Source organism: Mus caroli, chromosome 19 (genome assembly GCF_900094665.2).
Source record: "Mus caroli chromosome 19, CAROLI_EIJ_v1.1, whole genome shotgun sequence".
In the NCBI taxonomy this organism is placed as follows: Eukaryota; Metazoa; Chordata; class Mammalia; order Rodentia; family Muridae; genus Mus; species Mus caroli.
The window spans coordinates 55,760,722-55,777,040 of NC_034588.1; the positions used below are offsets into that span (position 1 = coordinate 55,760,722).

General features: G+C 40.5%; 2 protein-coding genes across 2 annotated transcripts in view; one reads left to right on the plus strand and one right to left on the minus strand.

The window, feature by feature from the left end:
* Slc18a2 (solute carrier family 18 member A2) overlaps window positions 1-10,129 on the plus strand; it is a 35,304-nt gene extending 25,175 nt beyond the window's left edge. The window contains exons 14-16 of the mRNA XM_021151277.1: window positions 927-1,046; window positions 1,180-1,313; window positions 7,927-10,129. Of these exons, the coding sequence (XP_021006936.1) occupies window positions 927-1,046; window positions 1,180-1,313; window positions 7,927-8,031 (359 nt within the window). The 3' untranslated portion in view covers window positions 8,032-10,129. The remainder of the gene's footprint in view (window positions 1-926; window positions 1,047-1,179; window positions 1,314-7,926) is intronic.
* Window positions 10,130-10,202: 73 nt separating this feature from the next.
* Pdzd8 (PDZ domain containing 8) overlaps window positions 10,203-16,319 on the minus strand; it is a 55,211-nt gene continuing 49,094 nt past the window's right edge. The window contains exon 5 of the mRNA XM_021151276.1: window positions 10,203-15,827. Coding sequence (XP_021006935.1) covers window positions 13,627-15,827 — 2,201 coding nt within the window. The 3' untranslated portion in view covers window positions 10,203-13,626. The remainder of the gene's footprint in view (window positions 15,828-16,319) is intronic.

Genomic DNA, 16,319 nt, shown 5'->3' on the forward strand with positions numbered 1-16,319 from the left:
AGAGGAGAGAGAGGGAGGGGGAGGGGGAGGGGGAGGGGGAGGGAGAGGGAGAGGGAGCACGCTATTTCTCTTATTCACCTGTTGCTGTGTGCCAACAGGCATCAGTTTACTGTGTTCAGTCACCAAACCCACTTTCCAATCACCCCTTTTAGACAGAGGGAAACAGTACTCAGCCACGACCATGCCCATTCAGTTAGGATTTGCGCCCAGAATTCTGAGCACATGTGCTCTTTCTGGTCCTTTTTCTTTCCTAGTCAAGAGACCACAGCTTGTCATGCTGGTCTTTGTTGTCAGTTTTGTTACTAATGAGCCATGCTCTCCAAGTTTTAGTTTTCTGAGCAGGAGTAGGCGCACACTCACCCTTCTTTTGAATTCTAATACTCTGGCCTTCTTGGGCACTTTTCTGCTTGGTAACTCTCATGGTCTATAGCCTGGTGTTAGGATGAGTGGGAAAGAGGTTGGCTGAGCTGTGTGTGTGTGTGTGTGTGTGTGTATGTGTGTATGTGTGTGTGCTAAGTGACAAAAGAAGAGGAATCAAGTAAATAGTGGATCAAGCAGGCATCAGCTAGTAGGCCAGGTTCCAGCGGCCTGTAATCTACTAGATCTGAAGAGCCGTGGGTGAGCTGCCAGAAGACTGGGTACCCTCCTGTTCCCTTACCTCAAAGATATGACACGGTGAGGCCAGGTGACCAACAAATGATAGCCTAACAAGGACTCAAGAATCCCGAATTCCAGTCCTGTCTGAACCCTTTTGCTGACTATCCACAATGAAAGGTTTGTTGTCGGGAGTCTTGTCATGGAAAAGCATGTGACAAGGACCAAGGGAAAGAGCTGGCAATGTACTGAGTTTAGGACACAGTCGCTGACATCTAGCCTGCTTCTGGCTCATACCACTTTTCCATACACTGATCCTTGACTATTCACAGGGATGGTGGACTCCTCCATGATGCCTATCATGGGCTACCTGGTGGACCTTCGGCATGTGTCTGTCTATGGGAGTGTGTATGCCATTGCAGATGTGGCCTTCTGCATGGGGTATGCTATCGGTAAGAATACTGGCTTTCAGGAAAACCTTTACTCTAATGTGTTACAGATAAAACCTCCTAGAAATACAGAAATCTTTACATTTTCTGGTGATAAGATGTTTGGAGAAAGGGCTCATTTTCTGTTTCCCCAAAGGTCCCTCTGCTGGCGGTGGCATTGCAAAGGCAATTGGCTTTCCTTGGCTCATGACAATTATTGGGATAATTGATATTGTTTTTGCTCCACTCTGCTTTTTTCTTCGAAGTCCACCTGCTAAGGAAGAAAAAATGGTAAGAAAGCCTCTATTTTTTTTTTTAAATCATTTCTCCATGGCCATCTGGATAGTTTCTGCATACTTCAATTCTAAAATAATTTCTGCTCTTCAATAGAAACCTCTAGACAGAAGCAGAAATATTTCCTTCTTAGTCACTAACACGAGACAGTAACTTCTTTTATTATTGTTACTTACTCAGCCATTTCTTTCAAGCTTCATGTTTATAAATTTGAAGAATAAAACTAGTCTTGTACATATTGTATAAATCTTGTCAATCAAAGAGAGCCCTGGAACAATTCAATCTAATTGTCTATGTTCCTGGAAGGTTGTCCTGACTCCCACGATATGGTGCCAGTGACTTCTAGCCTCATTTTATTCAGTGATAGTTGCTGTCTTGGTCCTACAAACATAAAATTCTAGAAATACTTTTAAGGGTCTTTATGAAAGATCATACTTACACCCTGGGGCACGCATGTGAGCAAATGGAACTATTTATTTTCATGACAGTCATAGACAAGCTATAAAGAATAAAGTGCTTCATTTTTGAACAAGTTCAAATTGTTGGCTCTAAATTTGAAGTGAGAGCTGTATGAGTCTTGTGCCCTTTCTAAGGTGTTTACCTTATTCAACAAAAGAGCTCACTGCTGCTGCTCATAGTCTGTCCTGGTAGCAGTGCCCCAGACTAAAAGATCAGATGCTGATATTGTTCAGTTGAAAGGAAACAGTCTGGACTGGGGATGAAGGAGAGCTCATGGGATGTGGTAGTCTTGTGTTCAGGGACAGATCTAAGAGCCTCTTTGTTATGTTCTGTTGGAATAGATCAGAAGTGATTTCTGTTGGGTTTTCCCTCTTCTGATAAATGTGGACTGTGTGTGCCAGGCAAAGCGCTCTACTATCATTTCATTTCTAGCCCTCCTTTTACCTTTAAAAAATGTTTTATTTTGAAACAAGTTCTCATTAAGTTGCCCAGGTTGGCCTTGAATTTACTCTGTAAGAGACCAGACAGGCCTTGAAGTTAGGATCTTCCTCCTTCGGCCTCAGAAGCAGCTGGCATTCCAGGCGTGTGCCACAAGCCCAGCACAATGGTGCCTTCTGACACTGAACAGGTCTTAACACTTTATCATTTTTTTTAACTACTCTTTGATGGGTTTCCCCTAAAGTGAATTTAAAAACAGAACTAAAATTTGGATTGTATAACATGTTTGTCTGAGGCTTTTCACATTCACCTATCCATTTACTGTAATTTAGAAACACATTGGTCTCTGGCCACTGCCTTTGTGTGCTGAACTATACAAGATAATGACTAGAGACTTCAGGGTTTCTCATGGCTGGGCTCATAGGAAAGGAGGTAGATGCCTTGGGTGGAAGCACCTGCCCTTCCTTCTCTGAATTCCTACTTCAGCCTGGTTGTGTGCATCACAGCTGCACTACTGTTTGGTTGACCTGAGTCCATATGCTTCAGAGGCAGATAGAAGACTCTCAGCACAGCACTGGAAAGCTGTTCTTCTGTGGCCATATTATCAATAATTTGATTAAGGCTGAATGAAGGTTATTCACAAACCTTTTTGACCAAAGAAATTGAATTACCAGTAAATGTTTCTGTCACCCAGGAGACCATTATAAACTCTTAGGGAGGGTGAGGGTCTGGCATGGGCCTGGGGCCAGCTACATTGTCTCCCCACAGAGGACTATGCAATTCTCAGTTTTCTTCATTGCATTGGGAAATGATAATACTGCACAATACTGTGAGAGATAAAAGAGAGTCCAGGCAGTCACCCAGTGAGTGAGTTAGTCACCCACACATCCTTCCTGCTTTATCTAAAATACTGGACTATTCTGTCCACCCAGCAGCTCTCAAGCATTTAAGGCAAGAGATTACTTTTGCTAACAAGTCTCTGCTGGGTGGGCATTGCTCACCCAAACAGCAGATGTTAGTGGCTGTTGTGTTATCTATCTTCTGGTTGGCAGAATCAGGTAGTAGAGGAAATGAAAGAAGTCAGAAAACTAGCTGAGAAGATAGATGGTGGAGAGGGGAAGCCATCTAGTCAGCTGCCACAGTGTTTTAAAAGATGATGGTAGAAAAACCAGTCTTTCTTCTTCATGTAAGCCATTGTTTTAGTTCATTAAAAACAAACAAACAAAAAAACCCCAAATAAACAAAATATGAAGGAAGTGGAGGAAACGACCCTGGAAGGCAAAGAATGATAGGTTTCCAGAAAGTCGCTTCACTATAAAACATCACAATCCTTAAACAGTGCCTGTTGAGATAAATTAGTAAATCTTGAGATGTCCATTTCTCTGCCTATCATTGGATGCCCATAATTGGAGAAATGCCATTTAGCTGGCACAGTGGTAACATCGGAGGTGGCACTCGGCAGCTGATGCCTGTTTATTGTGCAAGCAGAGCGGAGATGTGGGTGGAAGCCGATAGCCTCTAATGATAAAGGTGCGTTTGGCAGGATGTGTACCGTAAGGAAGGATCAGCACACACCCGGGAAACCCCACAACATGCAAGTGCTGAGGTGGGGCTTAATCAGCCCCCATACACAGGAGACATGAGGGGCAGCAAAGAATTCTTTCATTAAGTCATTCCTGGTGACAGGGTTCTCATGCTGCTGTATGAAGGAGAGTGGCCTATGTTTTCTGGAGTATGAGTCACAGCTGGTAGTGAAATGCTGGTGACCTGTGCAATAAGTCATGGCTGCCTGTGAACTGCGTGTGAGCACTACAGCTTTCCTTCCTGTCAGGTTTCTTTTTAAAGTAATGTTACTGAGAGAGGCAAAGGAAACATTTTTAGTGGAAGGCATATGGACACTACCATTTGAGGAGCAATGCTCCCTAAGACAATGACAGAGCACCCTGGCCTCTCAAAACACCCAGGTGAGAACAGAAGAATTCTAAGACAAGGTTTGCTTTTTAAAGGTTTAAATAATTATTATTTTTTAAAGCTAGGGTATGCCTTTTGGTCTTGTTCTTTAAGTTTCTGTTGCCAGGGAAGGAAAGGAGGTGATCTGTGGATAGCAGACTCCTGTAAATGTGGCTAAAGTCCTTCTAGCTTAGACCCCAGTTCAGTGACGAGATAAGTCAATAGAAAAAAGTACTTGCCACAGGAGGATGCATGCTCAGATCCCCAGCACCCATGTAAAGGTCAAGCAGGTGTGGCTCTCCACCTATAATCTCAGCAAGGAAGGAAGAGACAGAGGATTCCTGCAGTAAGCTGGCTGGCTATACTAGCCAAATTGGTAAGCTCTGGATTCAAGTGGGTCCCTTCCTCAATATATAAAGTATTGCTCAACCTCTGGCCTGCACGTGTACTTGTACACACACACACACACACACACACGCATGTATACCACTTCATCACACATAAAATACAATACAAAGGACTCTTATTCTTGGGTGCCATGGACTGGGTAAAGATGGAGCAGCTAGTAACAGATAAGATGTGTATGCATGAGGTGTACATTATAATCTACTTGTAGACACCTGTCCCTTTTCTGGGTAATTACATAGTGGATTGCTGTTTTTGTTGTTGGTTTTTTTTTTTCTAGTTATGTTAAAAAGAACAGAGCTTTTCTACTAGGACGCATGTCTTCTCACATTTGAGATTGTTGAGCCTACTAAGTGCATTTACTGTTTTACTAACCCAGCACTGATTTTTTTTTTTTTTTTTTTGATGTCATTTGATCTGGCGTTTTACTATCCTGGAGACTCACAGCTTTGTTCTGTGTATGGTGATGGAAACTAGGTATTTAGCAGGGGACTGGCTTTGACTCTGGTGCCAGTTGCTCCTCTTTCCAGGCCTGCTCTACAGCCCTAGAGTGCTAGCATAAATTCCCTGCCTGCTACGTGGGCCATTGAATACTTCCATGCACATGCCTTACGTGCTCAGTGCTGTGTGCCTCTCTTTTCAAGGCACACCATCTGACCTACTTAACCATTTATAGCTTTTTTTTTTTTTTTTTTTTTTTTTTTTTTTTTTTTTAAGTAAAACTACCACCCAGTAAAGCTTTTGGGAGATGCCTGCAAGGCAAACAGCTTCTTTACCCATTATGCTATCTCCCTAATCCCCGTGTAGCTTTTAAAGACAGGGTCTCACTCTAGATTGTTGGACTCAAACTCTGAGATGTATCTGCCTTTCCATCCTGAGTGCTAACATGAAAGGTGTGCACTATCACACCCAACAACTCTCAGAACAGTTTTTATCTCGTCCACATTCTATGTCCAGTCCAGCAGTGAAGATTAGCTATAGAAGTGTAATAGTGGAAAAATGGAGAGATGTCCTCAAAGTGGCCGTGCTGCCTGTGGGCCAAGTTCAGGTCAAGGCTCATGCCTGCTCCTGGTTTTGGTGGTGCTTTCCAACTGCTGTCTCTATTGCCTCCTAACACGAACTCTGGTAGCTGTTAGTCTAGTGTGTTTTACCTACTGCTCTCCATAATCTATCATTTCCCTACTCAAACCTGTCTTATTCAAACCCTCCCATCTTTCAGGGTTCACCTAAAGCTCTCATTTTATCTGCAGACTTTTGCTAACCCTCAACCTCAACTGAGTCTTCCACCTGTGGCCCTGAGGGGACATGAGCATACCTTTGGAGTATATGTCAGCTGATGGCTGCTATAGTCTTACGTAATATATTGTAACTAAGGCAGTGTTTCTGGAAGTTGTTGATAGCACTGTTGCTGTGAAGGTAGTTACCTGGGATTTCATTTTTAATCAGCTCTACTCCACCCCCAGCCCATCTCCCCAGTGTTCTCTGGGCACATTTCCTTAAGAATCACTAATCTGGGGAGATTACCTTCCTGTTTCAATGGCTAAATCTTTGTATAACACAGGGAGAATGGTTCAGGTGTATAATCTGTTGCCTCAACTATTTTAATAATCAAATCTTTTAAGTACAGCTATCAATTCACTCAGTAAGCAGCATAATTGGAAAGGGAGTTTGAAGCTGGGAGTTTGAGATGACTGTCTGACTTGGGTCACTCTCCTTGTGTCACACAGCAGATCATTTGAGAATCTCTTGGGAAATGATAAAAGGGTTGAACACTGAATCTTATCACATATGGAGGACTAGAGCTGAGAATAACTAGCAGACATCAAGACAGACTGCCACAGGCAGTATTAGAACGTTTTAATCCGCTCAGATTTGCAGACTGCTCAGAAAGAAAGAAAAAAAGTTGCCGGGCATGGTTTCTTATGAAGGAGGGAAACTGCCCAGACACACCGGATTAATTTGGCTTGCACATGCCTCCCACTGCACTTCTCCAGCTGCTCTGGGCTGTGTAAAAAGTGCAGTCTGTCCTGAGGCTGCCTGGGTTTCTTCCTCTGCACGTAATGCACACGGCTAACTCTCTGTACTCGCCAGTTCTAGCTCTGTAGACTCAACCACTGAATCCAAACTAAAAACTATTTTGCACAGTTCTTTATCACTCCCTAGCTACACTGCACATTTCTATTATGTTCAGTACTGCAAGTGATCTAAAGCAGGTTTGAAATATACACGGATATATGTTCTATGCAGATAGACTATTCTACATAAAGGACTTAACCGTCCATAGATTTTGGTGGCCAGGGTATATAGCCCTTGGTCAAGTTCTTTTTTTCTTTTTAAATTTTTATTTCCCTACACATGCCTGTGTTAAGTCAGGTTCCTTAGAACTGGAGTTACAGACAGTTGTGAGCTGCTATGTGAATCTGGGTCCATTGGAAGGGGAGCCAAAGCTCTTAACCACCGACCCAGATCCCCAGCTCTCCTTGATCAAGTTCTTTAAGCCTCTACCCATTCTCTCAACTTCTCATCTGGGCTCATTGTGAAAGCTAAAGCTTTAGTCTACTTGTAGCTATGTTCTTGACAGGATGTTAGGTGTATTATCTGATGACTGGTTGGTTGGGCACTGTCAGCAGAAATGACTGCCAGTGCTTCTTGTTAAGGATGCTCTGAAATGAAAGCATCATTTTCTTTCTTTTTTTTATTTTGCAGTTACACTTAGTTTTGGTTTAATTTTCAAAAGTAGAAAAGGCAGAGGAACTTTATGTGTACATTTGTGCTATAAAGTAGGATCTAAAAGGGAGATGTCTAAATATCACATTTATAAACAAAGCTCTGGGATGTTGACCTAAGAAACTAAGGGGCCATGGCAGAATGTGGTCTTAACATATTGTAAAACAGTCTGTGTAGATGGCTCTCACCAGAGCAAGGTCCATGACTGGAACTAGTGAAGTGGATTCCAGTTCATACATCCCTACACTTCCAACCAGAGCTCTCTTCAAACATCATTAAGTTCCCTGTTGTGGCAGTCTATAAAGTGGAAATTGGATGTGTAATGAGGTCCACAGCTCCTCCCCGTACAAAATTTTCAGTTTAATTTTTCTAAAACCTAACCTACCTTTGAGTCACAGAACTCAACTTCTATCTCCAACAGGTACAATGAAAACATTCTTGATGTTTTACTTCTTGCCTGAAACTCTCCACTGCATGGAGAACGACAGACCTTCAGGGTCAAGACATGGCGGTGGCTTCGAATGACTGTTTATTATACAGCTTTCAGAACAGTAATCCTTAACAACAGTAGGTTAAAACCACCTTAATCTTTAGAAAACGAGAAGCTAATGTACTTGCATTTTGCTTCCAGGCTATCCTCATGGACCACAACTGCCCCATTAAGACAAAGATGTACACTCAGAATAATGTCCAGTCGTACCCCATCGGTGATGATGAAGAATCTGAGAGTGACTGAGCCCCTCTAACGTTGCCAAATGTCTAACTGTGTACAAGTGTCTCCAGTGAGATGACTTATGCAGAGCTGTCTTAGTCACGCCATCCATTGCTGGCATAGAGTAAAACAACCAAAGGTGATACTTCCTTTTTCATGGTTATGATTGACTGCCAACAGCCTTATAAAGAAAAAGCAACTTTTCTAGGGGTTTGTATAAATAGTGTTGAAAACTTTATTTTATGTATTTGATTTTATTAATATTACACAATATATTTTGACGAAATAGGTATACTGTAAATGTATAAATATTTGAATCCAAATTAAATATAATTTTTTAACTTACATTCATCAACACTTGGACAAAAAAAACTTATATTTTTTTCTGAATACTGGTAATGAGTGTTTAAAGCACACATTATCTGAGATTCTCCAACCAAAAACTAGCAGTCTGAGAAACAGAATCGTGTAAGACAGTGCATTGTATACCAACACTGAATGTGTTATTTAACTTGAAACTAATACCAATGTATTTATGAGTTAAAAGCTAGTCATCTTAAATACAAAGGACAAGGAACTTTATCAGCCATCTTTCAGACTTGTTCATAAACCTCTGCTGTCATTAGTTTTCTGTCAAAACCACCCACCTGGAAAGAGGTGGTTGTAAATGGTTTTCTGTGTCATATCATTGGCAGCAGTAATTAAAGCCAACAAGGGGTAAAAAGTGAATGTTCTGAAAGCAGAGGAAAGAACCCAAATGCTGCTTTCTTTTATATATACTTGATGGTCTTACTGGGTGAAAAATAAAACTCTGCACTTTAAACAGTCAAGGTTAAATATGTTAAGGTGTATCAAATCCAGCTCATGTTCTGCAACAGTAAACAAGGCTATCATCAAGCTGTTATAATGTGAAAAAAAAAATCCCATCTCTCACCTGCTTGCAGGTCATCCAAGTGTTTTTCTAGAGATGTTAATTCTGAGTTGCTGTTATTTTTTAGACTCCTAAAAGTTGTTTATATCAATGTAGAAACGAATTTCAAGCAAAGATGAAGGAACAAAATTGTTCACGGCTAACATGATTATGTTAAGAAAGATAATAAGAGTGTTCAGGACACCTTCCCTTTCTGAAGCAGGAAAAAAAAAAACAATCCACAAATGTGTATGTGTTACTGTATCATCTTGTGTGCTGGGTAGAATAACTTTTCTAAGCATGACAACACTGATTTGTCTTTTCAGTGTGCCAGTTAATGCTGTTAGTGAACTCTATCTACAATTGCTTTGTATGAGATTACAATCTTCCGGAATGCAAACACAGTATAGGATTTGTCTCAAATAGTATCTGTCAATCCTGCAGTTCTGTTAAGCTTCATTGTTTGTGGGACCTTGGACATTGAGAACTTTAGGATGACAACCTCTCAAATCTTTTTTGGCTATTCACATTCTTCAGAAAAGTGGCAAATATTTCTTTTGTTTTATGAAGCTCTCTGTGGGCCCCTGGTGGTGTGAAGTCTGGTGTGTCTGAGGGACAACTGGGTTCCCACTCTTAAGCCATTGGACAGTCATGGGTCTGCAACTCTGAAAGATGGCTGCTCTTACATGGCTAAAAGGGCAGGGCTTAACCTTCTCCAGGATGCCTTGTGATGTGATGCGAGAGAGGCCTTGCAGTTGCCCTTACCCACAATACCATATACAATAACTGATTCCTGTCATTTCTGCTTTTGAGGCTTCAGTTTCAGTAAAAAATGATCAGCAAAGGCATGCCTGTTACTGATCTCCAAAGAAAAGATAAAAGAAAAATTGCAGAGCTATATGGAGAGGAAAGGATAAGTTGTTTATGAGGGGAAAGGAAAGACATTTATATGACTAATCTCCTGGGTACACAAGACCGAAAATAGTGTTTAAAAGAGACTGTGCATGTACCAGAACAAAGAACTTACAGCTCTCTGAAGATTTGTTTTTATTTTTATTTTTAAAGTAGAGGTGGCTTTTGTTTATACTTGGTAATTTAGACACAAAAATCTTAGTGAGGTAGTAATAAATATTCAACTTCCTTTGGACTGCTAACTGTATCTGTGCTGGTTGCACTTTAGTGAGATTACTTAATAAATCTTCTTGAACACTGTGCTGTGCCTGGCTGTATTCTTTTATAAACCATTTCATCAACATTGTTGCCGGGATAAAATACATAGACACTGTTTTGGCTGTAAGTATTTAATTAAAAAGCATTCTCTGTGTTTGCAGGCATCAGGCAAGTCACTCCAGGCTAGAGTAAACCATCCTCTTTGGCTTCCCACTGCTTCCTTTAAATGAAATATAGACTTGTTATACCCTATCAGTGTGGAAAAACAGTAAGTTGCCCTGGACTTTAACTCAAATGAATTGTTCTAATTGCTGTGAACAGGTAATTTTCTGATGAAGAGAATGGTAATACCTAGCCATATGATGACAGAACAGGCTCTGAAAGACCTAGAAATAAGGATCATTTTGAATGTGGTACACATTGTAGTTTCCAGGATTAGAGAGACCTGGTTTACTCAGACCTTAAGGAACATTAAGGGATCAGAAAGGATGAAGGTAACCCCCCTTTCCACCCTTGTTTGCCTTTTGAGGAGAGGGTAAGGAAAGCTGTCACTTCAATTTAAATATTAAAGTAATACTCTTTTTTTTTTTTTTAAATTGAAGCGATTTCAAAATTTTAGGGGACTTAAAAATTAAACTCCACTGTCTTACTTACTAGAACCAAATATGTTTAAAATCTCTTTATAGTTTTTTTTTTGGGGGGGGGGGCTTTTTTGTTTTTTTAAGGTAGACTTTAGTCTCAAAGTTTTAGGCTGTTCTTAGAATGAGAAAGTATCTACACAGTAAGTTCTAGTGTTACTGAACGAAGTCTGGTGCTAAGAAATACAGTAAAACTTGGCATGGTGGTGCATGCCTTTAACCCCAGCCCTCCAGAGGAGAGGCAGGCAGATCTCTACTGAGTTTGAAACCAAAGAGACTCTGTCTCAAAAAAGCAACACGATAAATAAAAAAAAAAAAATTAAATGATTGCAAAATAATACTAAATTGTTATTCATTTTGTCTAACTCAGCCATTCAACTTAAAAACAATGAAGAGAGTACACTTCAAATAGTTTAATTTTTCTTCTTTTCTGAGACAGGTCTACATATTTGTTTAGTAAAAGTGGATCGTTAGCTTGTCTGCATGGCCAGATTATACCAGGTAATAATGCCAGAGAACCAATCACCTGTTTTTAGATGTCATCAAATGAAGATATTCTTATTTTTCGTGGTAGTCTTTATTATTATTTTAGCTATTGATAACATAGCATGGCAGCAAGATTACATGAGTAATGTAATATAACACAATCTCTTTAATTGAAGCCTTATCCCTTACTATGCTTGAGGGTATTGGAGCTCCCAGCTGTGATGCCTCTACTGTCTCTCCCAATAGAAAAATATTGCACTACATTAAAGGTATATTTTACAAACATGATTAGCAGCACTGTTGAGCTTTCCATGATTGTGGTTCTACAGAGATAAATACTTTAAAGCATGAGTAGATTCTTAGAACTAAAGCTTTGCGTTATTTCTACAGCTCTTCCAAATGCATCAGTGCAGGAGCATGCTTGGGCACCACTAAAACTTCCATAGTTTGATCCATCAACACACCAGCCAGTTACAGCCACACCACCTTCGGGGTAGCAATGGCAAGTTATTGTTTACAGGATGAGACATGGCTATACATTGGGCAGATTGTTTCAAGTGTAAAATGGGGAACACTTTAGCTTCTGGGATTTATTGTGGGAAGTCCTTCTATTGTGGTGTTCTTTTAAACTGTGAGCATGCTTAAATAAACAGTAAAAGAGTGGGGGTGAGGTTACACAGATGTAGCCTTGCTATAAACCTGACAAAGGTAGGTCTGTGCCCCAATGTTTCACTTAATAATGTGAGAGTTAGCTATTGAGTTTATGACTGGAATCACTTTTCTATACTCAGAAATGTTTTCTTGTGTAAGTAATACCTCTTATTTTTACAGCATTTACTGTTCAAAGCGCCTTTGCAGTGATGCTCCTCACAACAGTCCTGTGAGGAAGTGTAAGGACCTTTGGAGCTGGGGAAGCTGCAGAATCCTTTGTAACCTGCCTGTGGCTATACAGCTCACTAAAGAGCTTGACCTGAAACTCCTGTTGGGAGTTTGGGCTACAGTCTGGGCAAGTCTTTTTACTATTATACTATGCATTTTTCTGCAGCCAAAGAGCTATTCCATATATTTTTTAATTTAGTTGGTTTATGTGTTATCATAGTAGTTACCTGTAAAGGGGGAAAACACTTTTCTATTCTATAGGTATAACAAGCTTAGACTTTTAAGATATATCAATAGGGGTTAAGTTCATATATTTCTCTCAGTTGTTCATTACCAGCATCCACTAGATGGGCCCAATAGCATAGCAGGCCTTCATTTTTAGTCATAGCAGGCCTTGATTTAGTGAACTATGCATACTGTCTATTTTTAGTTTTCTTTACAATGAATAAAGATGGTCTGAACTACTAAAGTATTCAGAATGACCGACATTCCTTTAAGGCCACAAGACACCAGATGATGTAGTAAACATAGTCTGTATAATTGCTCTCCACATCATACAAACAAAGCCAGTTATCAATACAGTCATTTTCAGAATAAGTCCTGTGCGATTGTAAATGTCCTTGCATATGCTTTATGTCCTATGAGAGAACCACAGATGAAGTCATCATGAGTGTCCGTAACTTCCACTTAAAAGGAAAGCATCAACATTTGAAAGATATTTCAAAATCCTACTGTAATGAAATCTTATTATCCTGTCTACAAAATTCTTGACCAACTGGACTTTGCATTTATTCTCTATTCAATGCAACCTCTCCTAGTTAATCACTGTAATTTTACTACATTTCAACTGCATACAAGCTTTAAAAATATCGCAGAAGCATAAGAAGCAAGCAATATATGTAAAAAAATTATATAAGCATAACAGATTAAAGCTGTAGGGTCTGCTTTCATTTACATTTGGCAACAACAACAAAAGCAAAATAAAATTAAACAAAAATCCCCCAAGCCCCGTATAACAAAAACATCAAGGGAGTACAGCTGACAAACCACAAAACGTACAAGGAAGAAGACTCAAACCTGTTCCCTCAATGATTATTGTTGTCAATTTAGGCATGCAACAAATTTGCTGTTATAACCGTGATGAAAATGAAAGAAAATTATTTCAGGAATCTGGACAGGATCTTATTTAACACTAATTAAAAAACCAGGAGGAAAGAAAAAAAAATGACAGTGAGACATCACACATACACAAACACAAAGTTGGCTTACATAATTAGAAAAGGTTAAAAATAAATTAATAAAACCCAATTCCCAGTATAAATCCAAAAAAGCCAAAGCTATAAGCACAACCCGAAACAACCAATTTGATGAGCTGGTCATGTTTTTGCTGGAAACTACCTTTTCTTTCTCATACAAGCAAGTAACTATAGAAGCAGGCCAAAGTGTACCATGAGAGAACCGAACGTGGTTGTACCCATGGCACTTCAGATACATCTTGTCCCCTCCATCCATGTGAAAGTTGAAATAGCTTATTGATTACACTGACTCAGATGGGCCGAACAAGTCATCGGAGATGTTGCTGAATGGCTGAGAGTCTATCAACTGGCTTATCTCACTATCGAGGTCTTCTTCTGTATCATCTGCGTACTTGTTCATCTTTTTCGAGTGCTGGTCTAAAGACAGATTCTCTAGGGTTTCGATATCTTCGATGCCCGCTCTGTAGTGGATCATCAGAAGTGTCAGAGCTTGTAGTCTTTCTCCCGATTTAGCTAAAGCAGCAGAAAGAACTGATTTTTTCCTTGTATCATTTGTTTCCTTTTCTTCTCTAACAAGGGAATTATTGTGCTCTAGCTCCTGATCAATTTCATTCTGTAGCTTATCCAACATGAACTCTAGCTTCTGGATCCTCTCTTCTGTCGGCAAGCCTCTGTACAGATCACGACCAATTTCTTTAACTGCAATGAAAACACTGTCATCCAGCCCTCCTTCCTTTCTCATTAACTTTATTCCTGCACTGTTTCCTCGTTTGGAAGGACTGTTTGGACCACAGACCTCTGTGTCACTGCCTTCATTGTCTGACGTATTGGGTGTGTGTTTTGGTGAAGGTTCTACAAGATCTGTTCCTGGTTCAGAAAGGCGAGTTTTAGAGACTTGACGCAGATTTAGTAAACGAGAGCTCGTATTAATGATGTGCCTTGTCAACCCTGTTGTTTTATTGACTGACTTGTTAGCTTCCATCTCAACACGAGGAGGAAGGCCCAAGAGCGGGTCCTGTCCTTCCAGCCTGAGGTTTTTCAGTGTCCGGTCTATTCGCCTCTCAGTTGCTCCACAAAGAGGTGTCTCAGCTAGACACTTTTCCTGACATTTTTTATGACAAACGTAAGCACAGAACATACACTGGGAAGCAGCTTTTGTCCAAACTTTTTTCTTACAGTAATCACACCAAGTTGGGTTTTGGAACTGAGTATCTTGGAAACTATGTTTATTTTCTGACAAACTCATCTGTCCCACAAAATGCTCTTCTTTAGGGAGTGTAGAAACCTCCTCAACCAAATGAAGTTCTTTTTCTTTCTCTACATTAGGAACTATGTGGTGGTCTGGTTCTCCTTCCTTCAAATACTTGAAATGAATAGTAATGTCACCAAAACAAAATTTGTCATTAAAGCCCTTTTGCATACTCAGATTACGTAGTGCAGTTCTAGTGACCATGGCCTTAGGTGTAGGGGGTTCCAGTCTGAACTTTGTAAGGTATTCCATGTTTGATGTAGCTAGACATCCTAAAGCCACTTCCTCAAGTTTTAAACTAACATGCCCCAAACAGATGAGACCTCCTAACTTGAAAGGATCCCTGCACCACAGTGCGATGTTCAGGTACCTATGGCAGGCTTCTATGTCAAACACACAGGACGCTCTGGTTCTTGACCACTTTCCCACCTTGTTGCGATATAGAACCTCTGAGGATTCCCACATCTGAGGGTCATCTGAAGAGTCTTTAGCAGGAGCAGAACTTTCTGAAGGAAGATCTTTCACTACTTCCTGCTTTGCTGAAGACTGCTTACCTGCTGCCACATCTTCTCCTTGATCCACACTCTTCACTTGCTTCTCAGCAGGTTTATCTGCAGGAGGAGGAGGGAGCAGCACCTTGTCTGGCTTTTCTGGGGCTTCCGGGTCTGCTTGAGCTGAGGTGTCAGTGGGAGGCAGAGGCACTCTCCCCTGCGGTCGCGGTGGCACAGGTGGTTTGAAAGTGGGTCCTTGGGGTTTGGACACTTGTGCTGCTTCTGTGGGCTCTGAAGTTTTTAGAGTTGATGGTTTATTTCCTTCTTTGGATGGAAGTTTTTGTGGTGGTGGGTGGATTCCTGAAATTAATTTACGATTTAAAACTGGGGATATAGCGCCAAGGGGTTTAATAGAAAGTGTTGTTGGAGTACGTTTGGGACTGTGACTCAACGGCTGTGTCTCCTCTTTCAACTCTGTTTGTACTCTGACATCACTCGCCAAGTCTTCAAATTCAGAATCTAGGTCTCTATTTTCAGTATCCACTGACAACCCAGCAGCTTCCTCTTCGTAACCTGGCTGGCCGGAGCTTGACAAGAAGTTTTCTTCCAACTGTCCCAGACTGTCTTGCAGCACAGCCCCTTGGTTGCTCTGACCAGCAGGCCTCTGGTAGTACACCAGCACTCGGTCCCCAGCCTGCTTGATGAGCTTTAGCACTTGCAGGGTCGATGTGATTTTCACACCTGGTTTAAGATTCAAAGGGGGAAGCATGTAAATTACAGCAATAACTCAGCTACTGTTACTACCTCACGATTATTTCATAAGAAGAACAAAAATGACTTTATTTAAATTTCTAATTAACCAGCACATGGTACTCTGAAAATACTGTTATCTTTGTGATACAAACCCCTGAGCAGCTTCTAATTTCTAATGGCTTCCCAGTCCCTCTTGACATAAACAACCTCATGTTCAGCTGAACTATGGAAGAGAGCAGAGTAAGACCTATTTAAACAGGTTTACTTACTCTGAACGATGGAAAGCTGACATTTTACTGAAGGAAGTTCTCAAATAAGTCCAGTGCTGGCAAGCAAGTTATTTAAATTTAGAAACCAATGTCAGACCATTTCACAGATCCTGTTTATTAGCCATAAATGATCAATGAAATGATCAGTTATGAATGAAAAGTATAAAAAGTAAGTTGCTTTAAAGTTACAAGTTGATTACAATACACGTTG